At 39.7% G+C, this 14787-nt stretch overlaps 1 protein-coding gene across 2 annotated transcripts in view; it reads right to left on the bottom strand.

Moving 5' to 3' along the window:
* The window catches only part of LOC138157033 (liver carboxylesterase 1-like), a 280580-nt gene that overhangs the window by 253629 nt on the left and 12164 nt on the right, over positions 1-14787 (bottom strand). For both annotated transcript variants that reach the window (XM_069082453.1, XM_069082452.1), the window contains exons 2-4: positions 8173-8380; positions 6670-6814; positions 2727-2860 (exon numbers count right to left, since the gene is read on the bottom strand). In XM_069082453.1, the coding sequence (XP_068938554.1) occupies positions 2727-2860; positions 6670-6814; positions 8173-8380 (487 nt within the window). The remainder of the gene's footprint in view (positions 1-2726; positions 2861-6669; positions 6815-8172; positions 8381-14787) is intronic.

Raw genomic sequence — 14787 nt, 5'->3', positions numbered from 1 at the left:
GGAAAATTTTTGCATAGCTACACATGTACAACCTATACTGTATTGCTTATCTTCCCAGTAAAAGTGGGTGATAAGGAAGGACGGGAATGAATTTGGAATTCAAAGTTTTAAAATCAAATGTTTAAATATATATATATATATATATATATATATATATATATATGTATAATTATTACTATTATTTTGCCTGTAACTGGGAAATAAGACATGCAGGCACTGGAGCATAGAGATCCGCCATGCCCTTCTGGAAAAGTGGAGGAGTCACGGGGGAGGATATGAAAAAGAGCATATTGGAGGAGGGGGTTTCCAGTGGGATCGTAGGGGAAAAACAGGGAGAAAATTTGTAATTCAGAATCTTGTGGCAATAAATGATGTAAGCTAGAAGTTAATGAAGCATTTGAAAAAAAGAAAGCAAAAAAAAATTATCAAGGGAAACTTCCTTGATATACTAGAAGCAGAGGGCAAAATAGAGGTGGAAAGAATCCACCGATCACCTCCTGAAAAAGATCCCAAAAAGAAAACTCCTGGGAATATTATAGCCAGGTTCCGGAATTCCCAGATTTAGGAGAGAATATTACAAGCAGCCAGGAAGAAACAATTTGAATATTGTGGAAACACAATCAGGATAACCCAGGATCTGGCAGCTTCTACACTGAGGGATCGAAGGGCCTGGAATGTGATATTCCGGAGGTCAAGGGAGCTGGGATTAAAACCAAGAGTCACCTACCCAGCAAAACTGAGTATCATGTTTCAGGGGAAAATATGGTTATTCAGTGGAATAGAGGACTTTCAAGCATTCTTGATGAAAAAACCAGAGCTGAATAGAAAATTTGACTTCCAAATATAAGAATCAAGAGAAGCATGAAAACTTAAACAGGAAAGAAAAAATCATAAGGGTCTTGTTAAAGTTGAACTGTTTACATTCCTACATGGAAAGGTAATATTTGTAACTCATGAGACCTTTCCCAGTATTAGGATAGTTTGAGGGAATATACATATTTAATGCCCTTATCTGGAGGAGAATTTATTAGGGGGATTACCTCATATTAGTAGATAGGAGCAGAGAACCCAATGGATAACCCTAAAGAAGTAAAGCCTAGCATGTCATAGCAAAGTATATATAGTTTAGCAACCACAAACATTATGGAGATTCCAGGAGGAGATAACACTAAGTCCTGCAAAGCGTGGAAACATGATACCCAGCACAAACAACATAGGACCCAACAGGCATGCGTCATATAAGAATAAGTGTCTGTCTATTATGTACAAGGCACCAGAAACAAATAGTTCTTATTCCCAAAGAGATTAAGTTGTTTTTGGTAAAATTGCATGTGCATATAGAAGTACAAAATGTATAAAAATCAAATAAAATTTTATTTTGGAACAATGAGGAGGCATTAGCTGCTGAGGAAATCAAGAAATGCCCTATGTAGGATGTAGTGTAAGATTTGAAGGAAGCAATGTACTCTGTTCAGTAAATATTGGCATTCAAGACCCAAGCCAAACTGATTCCATCCTACCTGACCAGGCTTTTCTCATGTTGTTCTTCTTTATATATTCTCTCAGTTAAACTCAATTGTTCTATGTCCCACTCTTTCATCCTTCTTTCTCCTATTTCTATGAATTTACTCATATCATCCCCCAGGCCAGGAAAGGATTTTACCCCATCTCATAAATATCTATTTAAATGTCCCTTTTCCTTTATAGTTCAATGCAGATGGTAATTCCTCCATAAATCCTCCCCAGATACTCTTCCATCTTAATTTAAAAAAGACATTGCCCTGCTCAGATTTCTCATAGGATGTTTACCTACACCTTCCCTTTGTATTTATCTTGTTCTCCTCTTCATCATATGTGTCGTTGTTGTTGTTCAGTCATATCTTCATGGTTCCATTTTTGGGTTTCGTTGCAAAGATACTGACATGGTTTGCCATTTCCTTCTCTGGTTCATTTTACAGATGTGGAAACTGAGGCAAACAGAATTAAGTGACTTGTCCAGGGTCATACAGCTACTAAATGTCTGAGACTGGGTTTTACTTAGGAATTCCTGATTCTAGACCATGTACTCTCTCTGCTCTACCACCTTGCTTCCCATATATCATAGCTATATATTTATTTAGTACCTCCCAACCCCCATTAGATTGTAAACTGCTTGGAAGCAAGATGAGTGTCATGCCTATTTTTCTACCCCTCCCATACTGAATCATGCATATATTAGGCACTTTAATAAATGTTTGTTTAGTTGAATACAATAGTTCGTACATATAAGGTACTCAATATTTACAGAAAGATTGTAATTTTGAATTGAATTGAAATTAAAATTGAATACATAAAAGATTTTAAATCCAGGCTTGCTGAATTGCTCAGATATACATTTATAACCCTGGCTACATATAGGGTATAGGGTCAACTGTAGGGTGGCAGTGATATTCATAAAACTCACTTATATATTCATAGTGCATTAGTCACTGAATTTATCACAGTTCCTGACCTCAAGGAGATTACATTACAGAAGCATCTGGAGAGGCCCCCACACATACCCAATTCTAAGAAAGCAAAGCAGGAAGTAGAAATATTCTCTGCCTAGGTAAGATCACTACATGCTTTAAGAACAGTTGTCCTAAGAGTCAGAGAATTTCAAAAGTGGGGTGTATGAATAGCTCTAGTATTAAGAGAAGATTCACATTTGTTGTGTGTTGGTTGAATTGCCAGACTCCACATCTTACCTAAAGAACCCAAGGATTCCCAGGCGGTACTGAATGGTTACCACTACCACATTTTCAAGGGCAGAAAGGGCCAGTCCATCATAGGTTGAAGCCTCACCCATAAATAAACCCCCTCCATGGATCCATACCATCACCTGAGGAATGAAAGGGGAAAAAATGTTTTGGTCAAAGGAATCCAAAATTTAAAGAAACCTTAGAAAATGACTTTCTAAAAGACCCAGGCCATATGATCAGTGATCTTTGGGAAAGTGGTGAGATCTTTCTTCTCTCCCAGCTGCATTGTTAATAATTTCATGGGACTTACTCTACCAAGCAATATAAACTTCTGCATTTTGGAAGCTCACTCTACACCAGGACTGCTCTTCACATTGGAAGTACCTTCCTCCCTGAAGCCTCTCCCACTGATTGACTTGTTTCTCCTAAGACCTCTACTTTAAGAAGCCCCACACCAACCATGCTTTCATTCTTCTCTCTGCTTAACTACTGACTCAGCTTCATAGTACTTTTTATACCATGCTATTCACTGTAACTCTCACCCCTTTCAGCTCCCTTTTATGTATTGGCATTCTCCCTTTGGATGTAAATTTCTTGAGGGCAGAGATTTTCTTTCTGCTTGTATTTATATTCCCTGTACTTAGCACAATGCCTGACAGAGTGAGCATGCTTATTCACTTGAATTTTTGAAAGGCGACCAAGTGAAGAATTGGGAGTCCTAGGTTATGGACCTGGTTCTACCACTAACTTCTTCTCTGACTTGAAATAAATTACTTCCTTTCCAAAGTTTTATCTATCTGTACATTGAAGGATTTGGTCTAAATGATAGTTGATGATCCTTTCCAGCTCTGATATTTTTATCCTGTGTTTCCTCTGAGAGAGGTAGACCCAGAGGGAGCAAGAGGAGAGGGAATGATGATTCAGGTACATCAGAAGGATTCATCATGTTCTCCTTTCAGTCTTTATCCACCAGAGAAATATCTGGATATCATGATCATATGCAACAGATTCTCTACTGGTGCATGCTCCAGAACTGGTCCTAATCAGCCAATTCAGTGAGACAATCAATTAGCATCTATTAAGTGCCACTGTGTGCCAAGCACTTGGCAAATCATGAGGAATACAGATTTTGTTGTTGTTCAGTCATCTCAGTCATGATTGACTCTTCATGGACCAATTGGAGGTTTTCTTTGCAAAGATACTGGAGTGGTTTGCCATTTGCTTCTGCAGTTCATTTTACAGATGAGGAAAATGAGGCAAACAGGGCTGTGTGACTTGCCCAGAGTCATACATCTAGTAAGTGCTTGAAGTCAAATTTGAACTCAAGTCTTCCTGACTCCAGGCCCAGCACTTTATCCACTGTTTATATAGCTTTGCTAGGAATACAAATATAAGTAAAAATAAAGTGTCCCTCCCTGCAAGAATCTTGTATAGCAAGGGAGGATTGTGTGTAAATAAATACTAGATTTTTGAACTGTCAGAATCAAGAAGGACCCAAGAAGACATTTAATGAAAATCTTGTACCTAAGCAGGAATCCCGTCTACAGGATCCCCGATAGGTGGTCACATGTGCAAGTATTGTTGGTATAACTATCTATGAGTGTGTTTATACATACAAAGCTCATTGAACACCATCATCACTAGATATTGCGTGCATATGTGTATGTACAGGCCATAACCAGAAGATGTAGTTTACAAGAATCAGCCCCCCTAGGCCCCAGGTCACTTTTGTGGCCTGAAAACTCTCAAGTGTCCACTTTAGGAATGTAGTCTCTCTCCAGCTTCCCAGAACCTTCTTCAGCAATGCTTTCACAAGCTAGAGTTCTTTGTACAATAAAAAATCTTTGACTTCTAATGTAAAGACTAGTACTGGAGGAAAAAAAAACAGTTTTCCTCATTGCTTTATTCAAAGTACATTTCAGTAGGGAAAAGTTTCTTTCTTTCTAGGAAAACCTCTTACAAAGAAGCAATTAGAAAGTGTATTCATTGAAAGCCAAGGTCAGTTTGGTCACACCTTTCATTATCCATTAACCAGAAATTAGCAAAAGAAGAAATAAGTGAAGGGTACCAGTAGTATACTTTGTTACTGTCTGGAATGCTGCATATGACTGTGGCCTCCATGCTGTCCTTGGGACATTCATTCAGTTTTGGACTATTAGAGAGGGAGTATATACAACAGTGTAAAGAAACAAAGAAACACTAGCTTTAAAATAAGAAAACCTGTGTTTAAATGTAAGCTTGACCATTTACTATCTGTGGGACCTTGGGCAACTCACATTTTTCCACTTGATCTCAGTTTTCTCATCTGTACAATGAGAGGATTAGACTAAATGTCCTCTTAAGTTCCCTTCCAGATCTAGATTCTACTGTGACCAGATTGTGGGCCCAATACTGAAGGGTATTGGGGGATTTCTCAGGAGACACAATGAACCATGTAAGTCTTAGAGCAAAATAAATCTGTGCTTTCTTAACATATAAAAAGAAGGCAAAAAGTTGGATGGGATAGGGAGAGGAAGAAAAGTAACACTTTATGGTGGGGAAAGGTAGAGAACGTCCTGAGTGCAGCATAGAAAGGAATGAGACATGACTGGTATGGCATCCTTAAATGAGGCCCTGAAGGAAGCCATCCAATCACAGGCAGAGAACTCAGGGATAGAGGATACTTCTGAAGTATGAATTCCAAGGCAAGGAGGTTTCAAGATGAAAAACTGGAGCACAGTGAGGCTGCAGGATGGTAATGGAAGTTCTAGGTGGGTGCAGCCTAAGTACATCTCTATGCCAATTCTTTTCCTTTATATCACCACTTAGAATCATTTACCAGCGGAGTTAAGTTCAAGACTGGAAGGCTGCAATGGACCCCCAAAGCTCCTGAGCATGGCCTGAACCAGCTTAAAATATAATTGAGAAATGTTTAACAAAATAACTAAAACTATAATACAATATAGATAATGTGGATTTGTGGTTTGCTATATCATTTTGCAGCTGCAACTCCTTTTTATTTGAGTTTGACATTACTTATTTAATACATAAAAAAACAGATTAAAATGCTCTCTCAATCCAACTGGTTGATTTGATAAAGGCAATGCTAGTGGTGAGACAAGTGGTAAGTAATTAAATTTCCCACATTTAAATCAGTTGAAGAAACTAAGGATTTGAGTATGGGACATGGCAGTTGAATTTATGCATTAGAAAAGTTGTCATGGAGAAGAGGGATCAGACTTGTTATCTTCAGCCCATAGAACTACAACAAAGAAAGAAGTTTGCAGAGAAATACATTCCAGATCTGTGGAAGAAAATGTTTCCTAACAAATAGAGCTGTGCCTCTGTAACATGCCCTTGATTGGTACTGAGTTCCCACTCACTAGAGGTCTTTAAGCAGAGGATGGATGATTATTTGTCTGGTACATTATAGAGATGATTCCTACATAGGTATGGGTTAGCTTAGACAACTTCTAAGTTCCTTCCAACTTGGTAATAATGTAGGTAGATTAAATGAGAGAAACCTGGGTGATTAGAGAACTCAATATTCTCCACTTAAGGATTAAAGGTCTGAGATGATTAGCTTAGCTAAAACAGATAGGGGGAACATGGTCACTCTCTTCATATATCTGCTGGGTTGTCCACAGCTGCTTGGTTCTAAAGAACAGAACTGAACCCAAAGGAATCTTGAAAGGAGGTAGATAGAGGAAGAAATGTCCTTACTTAACATCCTACTGTTTACCAAGTACTGTATTAACGATAACCATGTTAACATGCAATAAGCAAAACTAAAATACTTTCTAAAGTCATAGAATCTGACCACTGGGGAAAGGGGAGGATATCAACCCATTGCTAGCCCCTCAAGACCAAGGGCTGCTTCCCTATTTTCTTGTACTGAAGATAGAAGAAGGAATCATGACTCAACTACCAGCTCCAAAGCCATAGCCAACTGCAGCCCTAGGCTTCTTACCGGTAACTTGGTCTTCATTGCCAGGTCAGATGGGCTATAAATATTTAGGTACAGACAATCTTCAGATGACACCATTGAAAAAGCTTCATTCCGTATGGAGAAAAGGCTTGAGAGTGTTTGCGACACAACTATATCCTGGGGGCACCTAGCCAATTAAACATGTGAAAATCATTTTTCAGCAGCATATTAGGAAAGCATACTTGGGGACATAGGATCATTCAGCAGTTTTTAAAACTAGTAGGGTCCTTAGAAATCACCTGGTTAAAGACTTGCATTTTAGAAATGAGAAAACTGAATCGCAGAGAGGGAAAATATCCTATCCATGGTCACAGAGGAAATAAATATTAGAAACAAGATTATAATTCAAGTCCTCTGACTCCTCCACTCAGGTCACCGCCTCACCCCTAGTGAAGGAAGGTTTGACCAATTTCTTTCATTTTTTTTTCAGTTCCTAAATGGCCCACTGACTTTCTGTTTGAATTTGAACTTATCCACCCTGCGTCTCAGTTTTCTCACCTGTCAATAATAATATTTATAATCTCTTTGGGTTCTCTGTCTCATTGTGAATAAAATACTCCCTGGTCTTGGGAAGAAGAGAGAAGAAAAAGGGAGATATATATTAAGGCAGAAAGTCTATAAAATTCATTCTGCTTTGTGAAACATTGTAGTAACTGCAAGGCCAGCCAGATGCAGAACTGGGTCCCCAGAGTTACCCTTCAGACCCCAATGAAAGTATGCTTGGCCCTCACTCTCTGTGCCCTCCCCATTTTAACAAAATATGTATTTCTGGTGTCCCAAACATTTTGTTATAGCTCTTAGCTGTGCTATAACAAGAAGCCAGTGCCTCATATGATTTACACACCAAGATTGTGGGGTAAGTAGAGTAGTTATGCCATCCCCACTACAGAAATGAGACAGAACAGAGGTGGAGTCACAGGCCCAGGATTGCACAGCTCTGAAGAAGCAGAGTCAGAGCTAGAATCTTAATTGTAATTACAAAATTCATTCCTTCAAACCACTTGCTTTATATGCACCAGAAACTTTAAGGCACTAGAGAGCCTACTTTGAGTAGGGGTGGTCCTGGCATGACTGAGCAAGGAAGGAAGAGGGCACTTGCCATCCTACTAGGTAATGTGTGCCCAGGGATATGTTTGAAAATAAATAAGCAAAGAAACTAGTGCAAGCAGAGTCTGTCCAGATTTGGCAACTGCAGCAGGTCAATTATTTACTAATGTTTGCTGAAGTTCTCAGAATAGCTGAATTGCTTCCCAGTGCAGGTGCATCCCACCATGAAAATCTGAGAGGTTCTCCAAAAAACCCTCCATCCTCTGATAGTGTTTAAGGTAGGTGGGTGAAAACAAAAAAAATAGGAATATTTTCCAGGGTGGTGGGGACAAAGTGAAAGATTCTCAGAGTTTGACAAAAACAAGAACATGCTTCTTCATGTTCTTCTCCATTTTAACCCCTCCCTTCCCAAGAAGAATCTGAAGACTGATAGCTTACAAAGGTGGGTATGTAGTGGTGTTCTTCACATACTGCCAGGGCTCAGGAGGCTGTGGTGGCATGAACCTCAAGGGTCCAAGAGGAGGTTTGGCGAAAGGAACTCCCAGAAAAACATGGACAGGTATGTCAAATTCTTGCAGTCTCACTTGTTTACCTTGGATTTTCCCAAATTCAGTGTCCACTACTGGCACTGAAGGCTGCTGCTCCCCTGTGCCAAAATGAGAGAGGGGAAGTTAGTTTCACTGGGGAGGCAATAGAACCAAGTAGAATTATCACTATGCTAGGAGTCAGAAGCCCTAGGCATGTCTACCTAGCTCTACCAAGTACTGGTCAGATTATGCTAGACAAGTGACTTCAATTCTCTGGGATCCAGGTTTCTCACTTATGAACTCGGGGTAATAATAGAACCACATTGGATTGTTTTCTATTTCAAAGGAGAAAATGGACATTAAAATGCTCAGCAGATAAAACAATAGTAGCAAATAATATTCCTGTAAGACTTATCTGTTAACAAAATACCGTTCATAGCCCTCTAAGATGAGTAGTAAGTAGTATTATTTCAATTTTACAGATGGAGAAATCTGGGCTCGTAGGAGTCAGGTAATCTGCCCAAGATCACACAACCAATAAATGTCTTGGAAAGAAATATTCTGTGCATTTTACATCGTTCCACAGGCCCTTTCAAAAAAAATAGTTTGATAGTAACACACATATTTTTGTATCACTTCTATAGAAAACTTATGCATTTGCCCATTTAGTCAACACTTTGTTTTATAGAGCACCTACTAGAGGCAGTGCATTGTGTTTGGTGTTGATGGATACCAGACAAATGGGACTTAGAGATGGAATTCTCTGAACTTTAGGAATGCTGAATTAGGCGCTCCCAATTGGGGTGATTGGGCCATGTTGTGGCATGGAGATAAGAAACATGAACCCCTAGCAGTGTAGCCCCCTGATACCTTCATTTCTACTAAAGTCTGGCTAAACTGCTTCTGGACAGCGTATTGTTAAATTAAACTGAAGTGGAATTATATAACACAAAAGAGGTCATGACCAGTTCTGCTAAATATTACTTTCCCAAACAGATTCTCTGAAGTATGGATTTTATTTCATCCCAGATGACCAATCTCCCATGTTGCATTAGAGCCTAGGTTATTAAGGAATGTTCATAAGGGAAGAAGCAAAGTCCAGAGACACTCCAGGGCATGACTGTAAAGAGTGATAGATTGGGCTAAGAAGTTCCAGTACTAAGAAGTTATAATACTAAATTGCTCATGTCTTCCTCCTGGAACTTTCCTACACACCCTTAAGTTATTTGATGTACAGTAGCCTCCCTAGCTTCCTTTTTAAAGATTTGAGGAAAGTTTGATAATGTGAGTATTTTGGTAGTCCCCATTAGTGTCCAGAATCCAGTTTCTGTGCTCTCTTTGATACCCCAAAACAGGGTGACATTGGGCCCAAATCACAGAAGTAGGGTTAAATGGGGGTTGAACAGACTCATGTCTTCCTCAGAGGGAATTTATTTCATTCTGACAAACTTAAGCACCAACAACTTGTAAGGTATTGTTCTGAACAATGGGAATATAAAGACAAAAAATCAACATTCCTTGCCTTTAGGATGTTGCCTTTGTATAGAGATATGAGATACAACATGCCCAGAAATAAGTAAATAAATGCAATTTATCTATAACGTTATTAAAAGGAGAGATGTGTTATTGGATGAGATGAAGAAAGACCCTACTTAAGGAGCAGAATCTGAGTTATGCTTTGCTTAAATAGGGATTCTATGATGCAGGAATGAGGAAGGTGTCCATTCAAGATTCAGTCAACCATCTCTATAAAGGTGAAGAGACCAGGACAGAATGTCATGCATGAGGATTAGACAAAAAGTCTTTAATCACAGTAAATGAAAAAGAAGAACGTAAAATAAGAATAGAAGGGTGTTTGGGACTCAGAATATTTAGGAGTTTTAGATAACAGGCTGAAAGTTTTATTTTTATCCTAGTTGCAATAGGTAGCCACTAAAGAATTTTGAGTGCATCACTGACTATCAGATCTGTGTTTCAGGTATATCAATTTGACAGTTATGTGGAGGATGGATTTAAAGGAGAGAGACTAAGAAGGACATCAATTAGGAAGAAATTTCTATAGCCCAGGTGAGGGGTAACAAGGGCATGAGCCCAGAAATAGGATGTATGTACAGTAAAAGGGGGTAGATGTGAGAAATATTATAAAGATAGAATAGAAAAGCTTGGAAACTTAGTAGACTTGGAATATGGAGTAATAAAGTTAGCATGAATGTTTCCAAGGTTTTGCACCTGGGTGACTAAAAAAAGTAGTAGGACCCTCAGCAGAAATGTGGATATTTGGTAGAGGGAGAGATTTTCTGAGGCATAATCAACTCTATTTGGGACATGTTTTATAAATGCTTATGCAACATACAAGTGATGATGTGCAATAGGCAATTGCGTTATGGGACTGTAGTTTGAGAGCAAGACTAACATGAGAGACAAAAAAGAGAGGGAGAGGGATAGAGAGAGGGACAGAGACAGACAGACAGACAGACAGACAGACACACACACACACACACACACACACACACACACACACACACACATAGAGGTGTCTTTTTTTAGCAGTGAGAGAAAATGGTCATTCCATTAAGACCCCTGCCAAGTCACTTCAAAAGTCAGGGTTCATTCCACACTGGGGAACAAGATGAGGTGTCCACCTTCCGTGGGAGAGATTCCCAGCCCCTGCACCTGGTTCAGCCCTCAGTTGCCCAAGGTAGGCACAAGCCCTGGGGAGCAGAGGAGGTGGGGATTTCTAAGTCTGAATGGGAGCCCAAGAAGTCAAGCCACCCTCCCACCCTCATGGTGGTTCCAGTCCTTCCTCCAGGCCCCATTTTAATGGGTCTCTGTGACTGTATAAAATCATTGGGAATATAGATCCAGGAAATTGAATTCATTCTGGTTAATATTTGTCACTAAGATAAATTGGGAAAATGCATAGATGTGAAAAACAGATGTCTTAGATATGACACTTTGAATTCTCCAGTGCTGGGAAAAAGGGACCAGGCACCACTGGATCTTTCCTAGGGTCCCACTCACCTTGACTGGAAGATTCAAAGCTCTCATTTTCAAAGAAATTTTTAAAGGAGTGAATACCTGAGTGCAGTTTACTTGAGCAAAAGGTAAAAAAAATACTGCTAAGATTCTCCTCCATGTAGTCCTACCTCTTATGAGGCTAGGGCTACCATGCCTTCTCGCTGTGATCCAACTCTGACAAGACTGGGACCACAGTGAGAAGTTACAACCACCAAGATTCTCTTTCTCCTAGTCCCAGCTTTTCCCAGGCTAGGGCTACAGTGCCTTCTCCCTGTCATCCTCTCTCTGATTAAGCTAAAGCTGTAGGGAAAAGTTAGGAGAATAGTAGGGAATTTGAGTTAACCTCCCCCACCTGGTGAAAGGAACAAGGGGGGAGGCACATCAGCTACATTGGGGCCCCACTGGCAACAGCCCTAGGTCCCTGGGCACCCTGAATCCAACTCCTGTAGGTAAGCAGATGAACCTCTCCTCTCAAAATCCCAAGTCTTTGCTCCCATGCCACCGGAACCTGGAGCTTCTGCTCCAAGTTCCATGAAGCCAAGCAACCCCTATCAGGAAGCTTGTGGGTTCCTAAGGAACCCTCCTTCTTATTCACCAAAACCCCCTCCTCAGGGCTCCTGGATCTTTAATTCAGCCACTGGACTCTACAACCTCTCAACACTACCTGGTTCTTAGTCTATCCCATACAAGTAGTGGTGCCCTCTTTCTCATTCCTTCCCAAATCGCCACCCCCGCAACCCGGCTCTGAAACTGTGGGAAGATGAGAAAAAGAGGGGAGAAAATGAAGTCAGAAGTCAACAAGCCTCTACACTTGGTAAGAGCAACCTTCTATCAATAATTTTTATATGTGATTTGGAAATGCAATTAATGTCATCTTACTGTTTGTGTTATTATTGTATTTCTACATTGTAGTCAAATTCTTTCATGTTGTAAAACTTGAGTGACAATAGTGAGCCAGAAACAGTGTTAGAAAAAGCAACTTTTAATCTGAATTTAAGTGAAACTAAAAGACAGTGGGAAAATATTTGTTTAAAACCAGGTATGTTATTTTATTAAGTCCTGCTATTCCTGTCTTAAACCTGAAACAAGTTGGCTTTTGCTTATAAAAACTGTAAAATCTGAAGTTATTTGGGATAATTGTTATAATGTTAAAACTTAAAACTGATCCCATAGCAGCTCTAAGGGTAGACCTTTAGGTCTACCTTCCCTTAGGAAGATGGTCAAGGTTGCCTCCAATGTGGTGCTATAGGGGGTGACTGGAGGCCACATGTGCCAGCTACCATATACTGGGATCCTAAAAATAAAATATGGGAACCCTGAAAAACATACTGGAAAGAAAAAAAAAATCAGTATTGAAAATAAAGGACTTTCCACACAGAAAGTATGTGGTTTTCATCAGTCCAGAAGAAGAATATCATAGGGTGGGCATGCAGATCAGCCCTTTTTTGGGGTCTCTATTGATTTCTCCTTACTTGTAAACTTACCAGATCCCCAGAAAAGATCTGGTGGACAAAGTCATCAGCCTCCTCCCCCCCAAAAAATAAAAGCTTGTTTGGGTTATAGAGTTCCTAAACAATGAACTTGGCTTACTGAGAAAAGAAATAACTTATGTAAGGCATGGTAAACTTTTATTGCTTATTTTAACTCCATCAGAGTAAAAACAATTGTATCAAGCCCTAAGCTGTGATTGCTGAGACTTGCCATTTGAGGTAAAATATGTTGGGACTGCAACTAGTTTTATTTTGAGTTTGAATTTAGATATAGTTGTCTGCATTAAATCAGTATCTGAGAGAAATGCCACAGTATACTCAGAGGGAATCCTGCTACAGGTAAAGGTTTGCTTTTGGGAAAAGCCAAGAGGACAAATTTAGCCTCAGTCTAAAATGGGACCCTCCTGACTCAGTTTCCCCATTGTCTTCCTTTGAAAAGGAATGTTTTTCACCTGGCTGTTCCTGAGTCTGGTTATGAGATGGAATTAAAGTGACTCTTATCTGAATTCAAACAGAGCTAAGGGTGTTTTATCCTGTCATATCTAGTATGTCCCTTCTTTTTCCTTTTACAAAAAATTTCTCTAATTAGAGAAAGTGGTCAGTAAAAATAGTAAAAGTACAATGCCTGTATATGAAATTTTGCTGTCCTCAATCTGAATCCATAGTCATTCTATATCTCAAACAACTGGGTAAATTAATACATGGGCTTATCATCTGCCTACCTGCATAGTCAAGTGAAAGGTTAAATCCCTGTAATATAACATTTTTTTTTCTGAATGACATGGGAACAATTAGACAAAGGGAAAAGATGTTTCTAAAACAAAAGTACAAACACAATGTTAATCATTATCCCATCTACTAAGGCTGGGATACATCTGAGCTACTAAAGTGTGTGTTAGATCTGAGCTATTCAGCCTAAAATTATATTCTTTTCTACAGCCTAAATAATTTAGTAAAAGAGTACTTGGCCTAGTCAACTGCCTATTACTAGATATATCTATCTTTCTCCTTATATCTTGGGCCCTGCATATTGAACTTGCCTGTCAGATTTGTATCTCAGATTATAGACTAATTCACCTACAGTTATCAGCAAGCAGTGGATACCAATATATACTGACCTACCATCCCCTGGGTGTGATCTATGCTCAGTTCCAGTAAACTTCCTCCTCAACACCCACTGAGACCAGGACAGCTCTACTCCCCTTTTCAGCTTGAAGAAGCCACAGAAGCTGAGACATTCATCCCTTCTCCCAAATGAATTTGGGTTCCAACTCTTTGAGGGGGGAATGATGGAGTCCTAATAAAGATGCCCCCAGCCCCAATATTCTAACTTCATTATAGGCCTGACCCTATAGGGAACAGCAGGCCCACTGCACCTACCTAGCCCCCTCTCCCCGCCCCCAATGGCCTAACTTCTTTGTATATGCCTCACTGCTCACTAGAACAACAGATGTGTCCCTGAACCCTTAGTTCCCAAAGAAACAGCAAGTGTGTCCATATGATGGGAACCTGGCTACTGCCTCTACCTGGTCACTGCCCCCAGACTCATTCCCATAGAAACAGGTGTGTTATTGTATTCAATCACAATCACATCATCCATCTAGCCCAAGACAGGACCACAATAGCTAGGCAACAGGAAGGCAGAATGACCAGAATGTTTAACCACCAAACCATAGATGGGACCCCTCCTCCATTACCTAATCCCTTAACAAACACCTCCTCCATTACCTAATCCCTTAACAAATTCCTGCCTTTTTAATAGTAATGATATTCCTCTATTCTATGTAAATTTCTGATGTGTAATTGTATCTTTACCCTATAAAAATCCATCTTGCTTTCTCTAAAGTTGCTGCTTCCTCTTGGAATTTAGCCCACTTCATGAGAGGCGTCAATCTCAATAAATGCCTATACTTGGAATAGAGGTGGTCTGACTCTGAATTCTTTGAGACAGTTCCACCACAACACATCATGAAACTGCAACAGTTTTGGGTGGGCAGAGCCCCCACCTCAACAGTTTT

The sequence above is a fragment of the Petaurus breviceps genome, unplaced genomic scaffold, assembly GCF_028583685.1.
Source record: "Petaurus breviceps papuanus isolate PSGF00001 unplaced genomic scaffold, PetGlider_PUasm1.0 171, whole genome shotgun sequence".
NCBI classification, from domain to species: domain Eukaryota; kingdom Metazoa; phylum Chordata; class Mammalia; order Diprotodontia; family Petauridae; genus Petaurus; species Petaurus breviceps.
The sequence above is the reverse complement of the archived record's forward strand: the minus strand, read 5'-3'. Positions and strand labels throughout refer to the sequence as shown.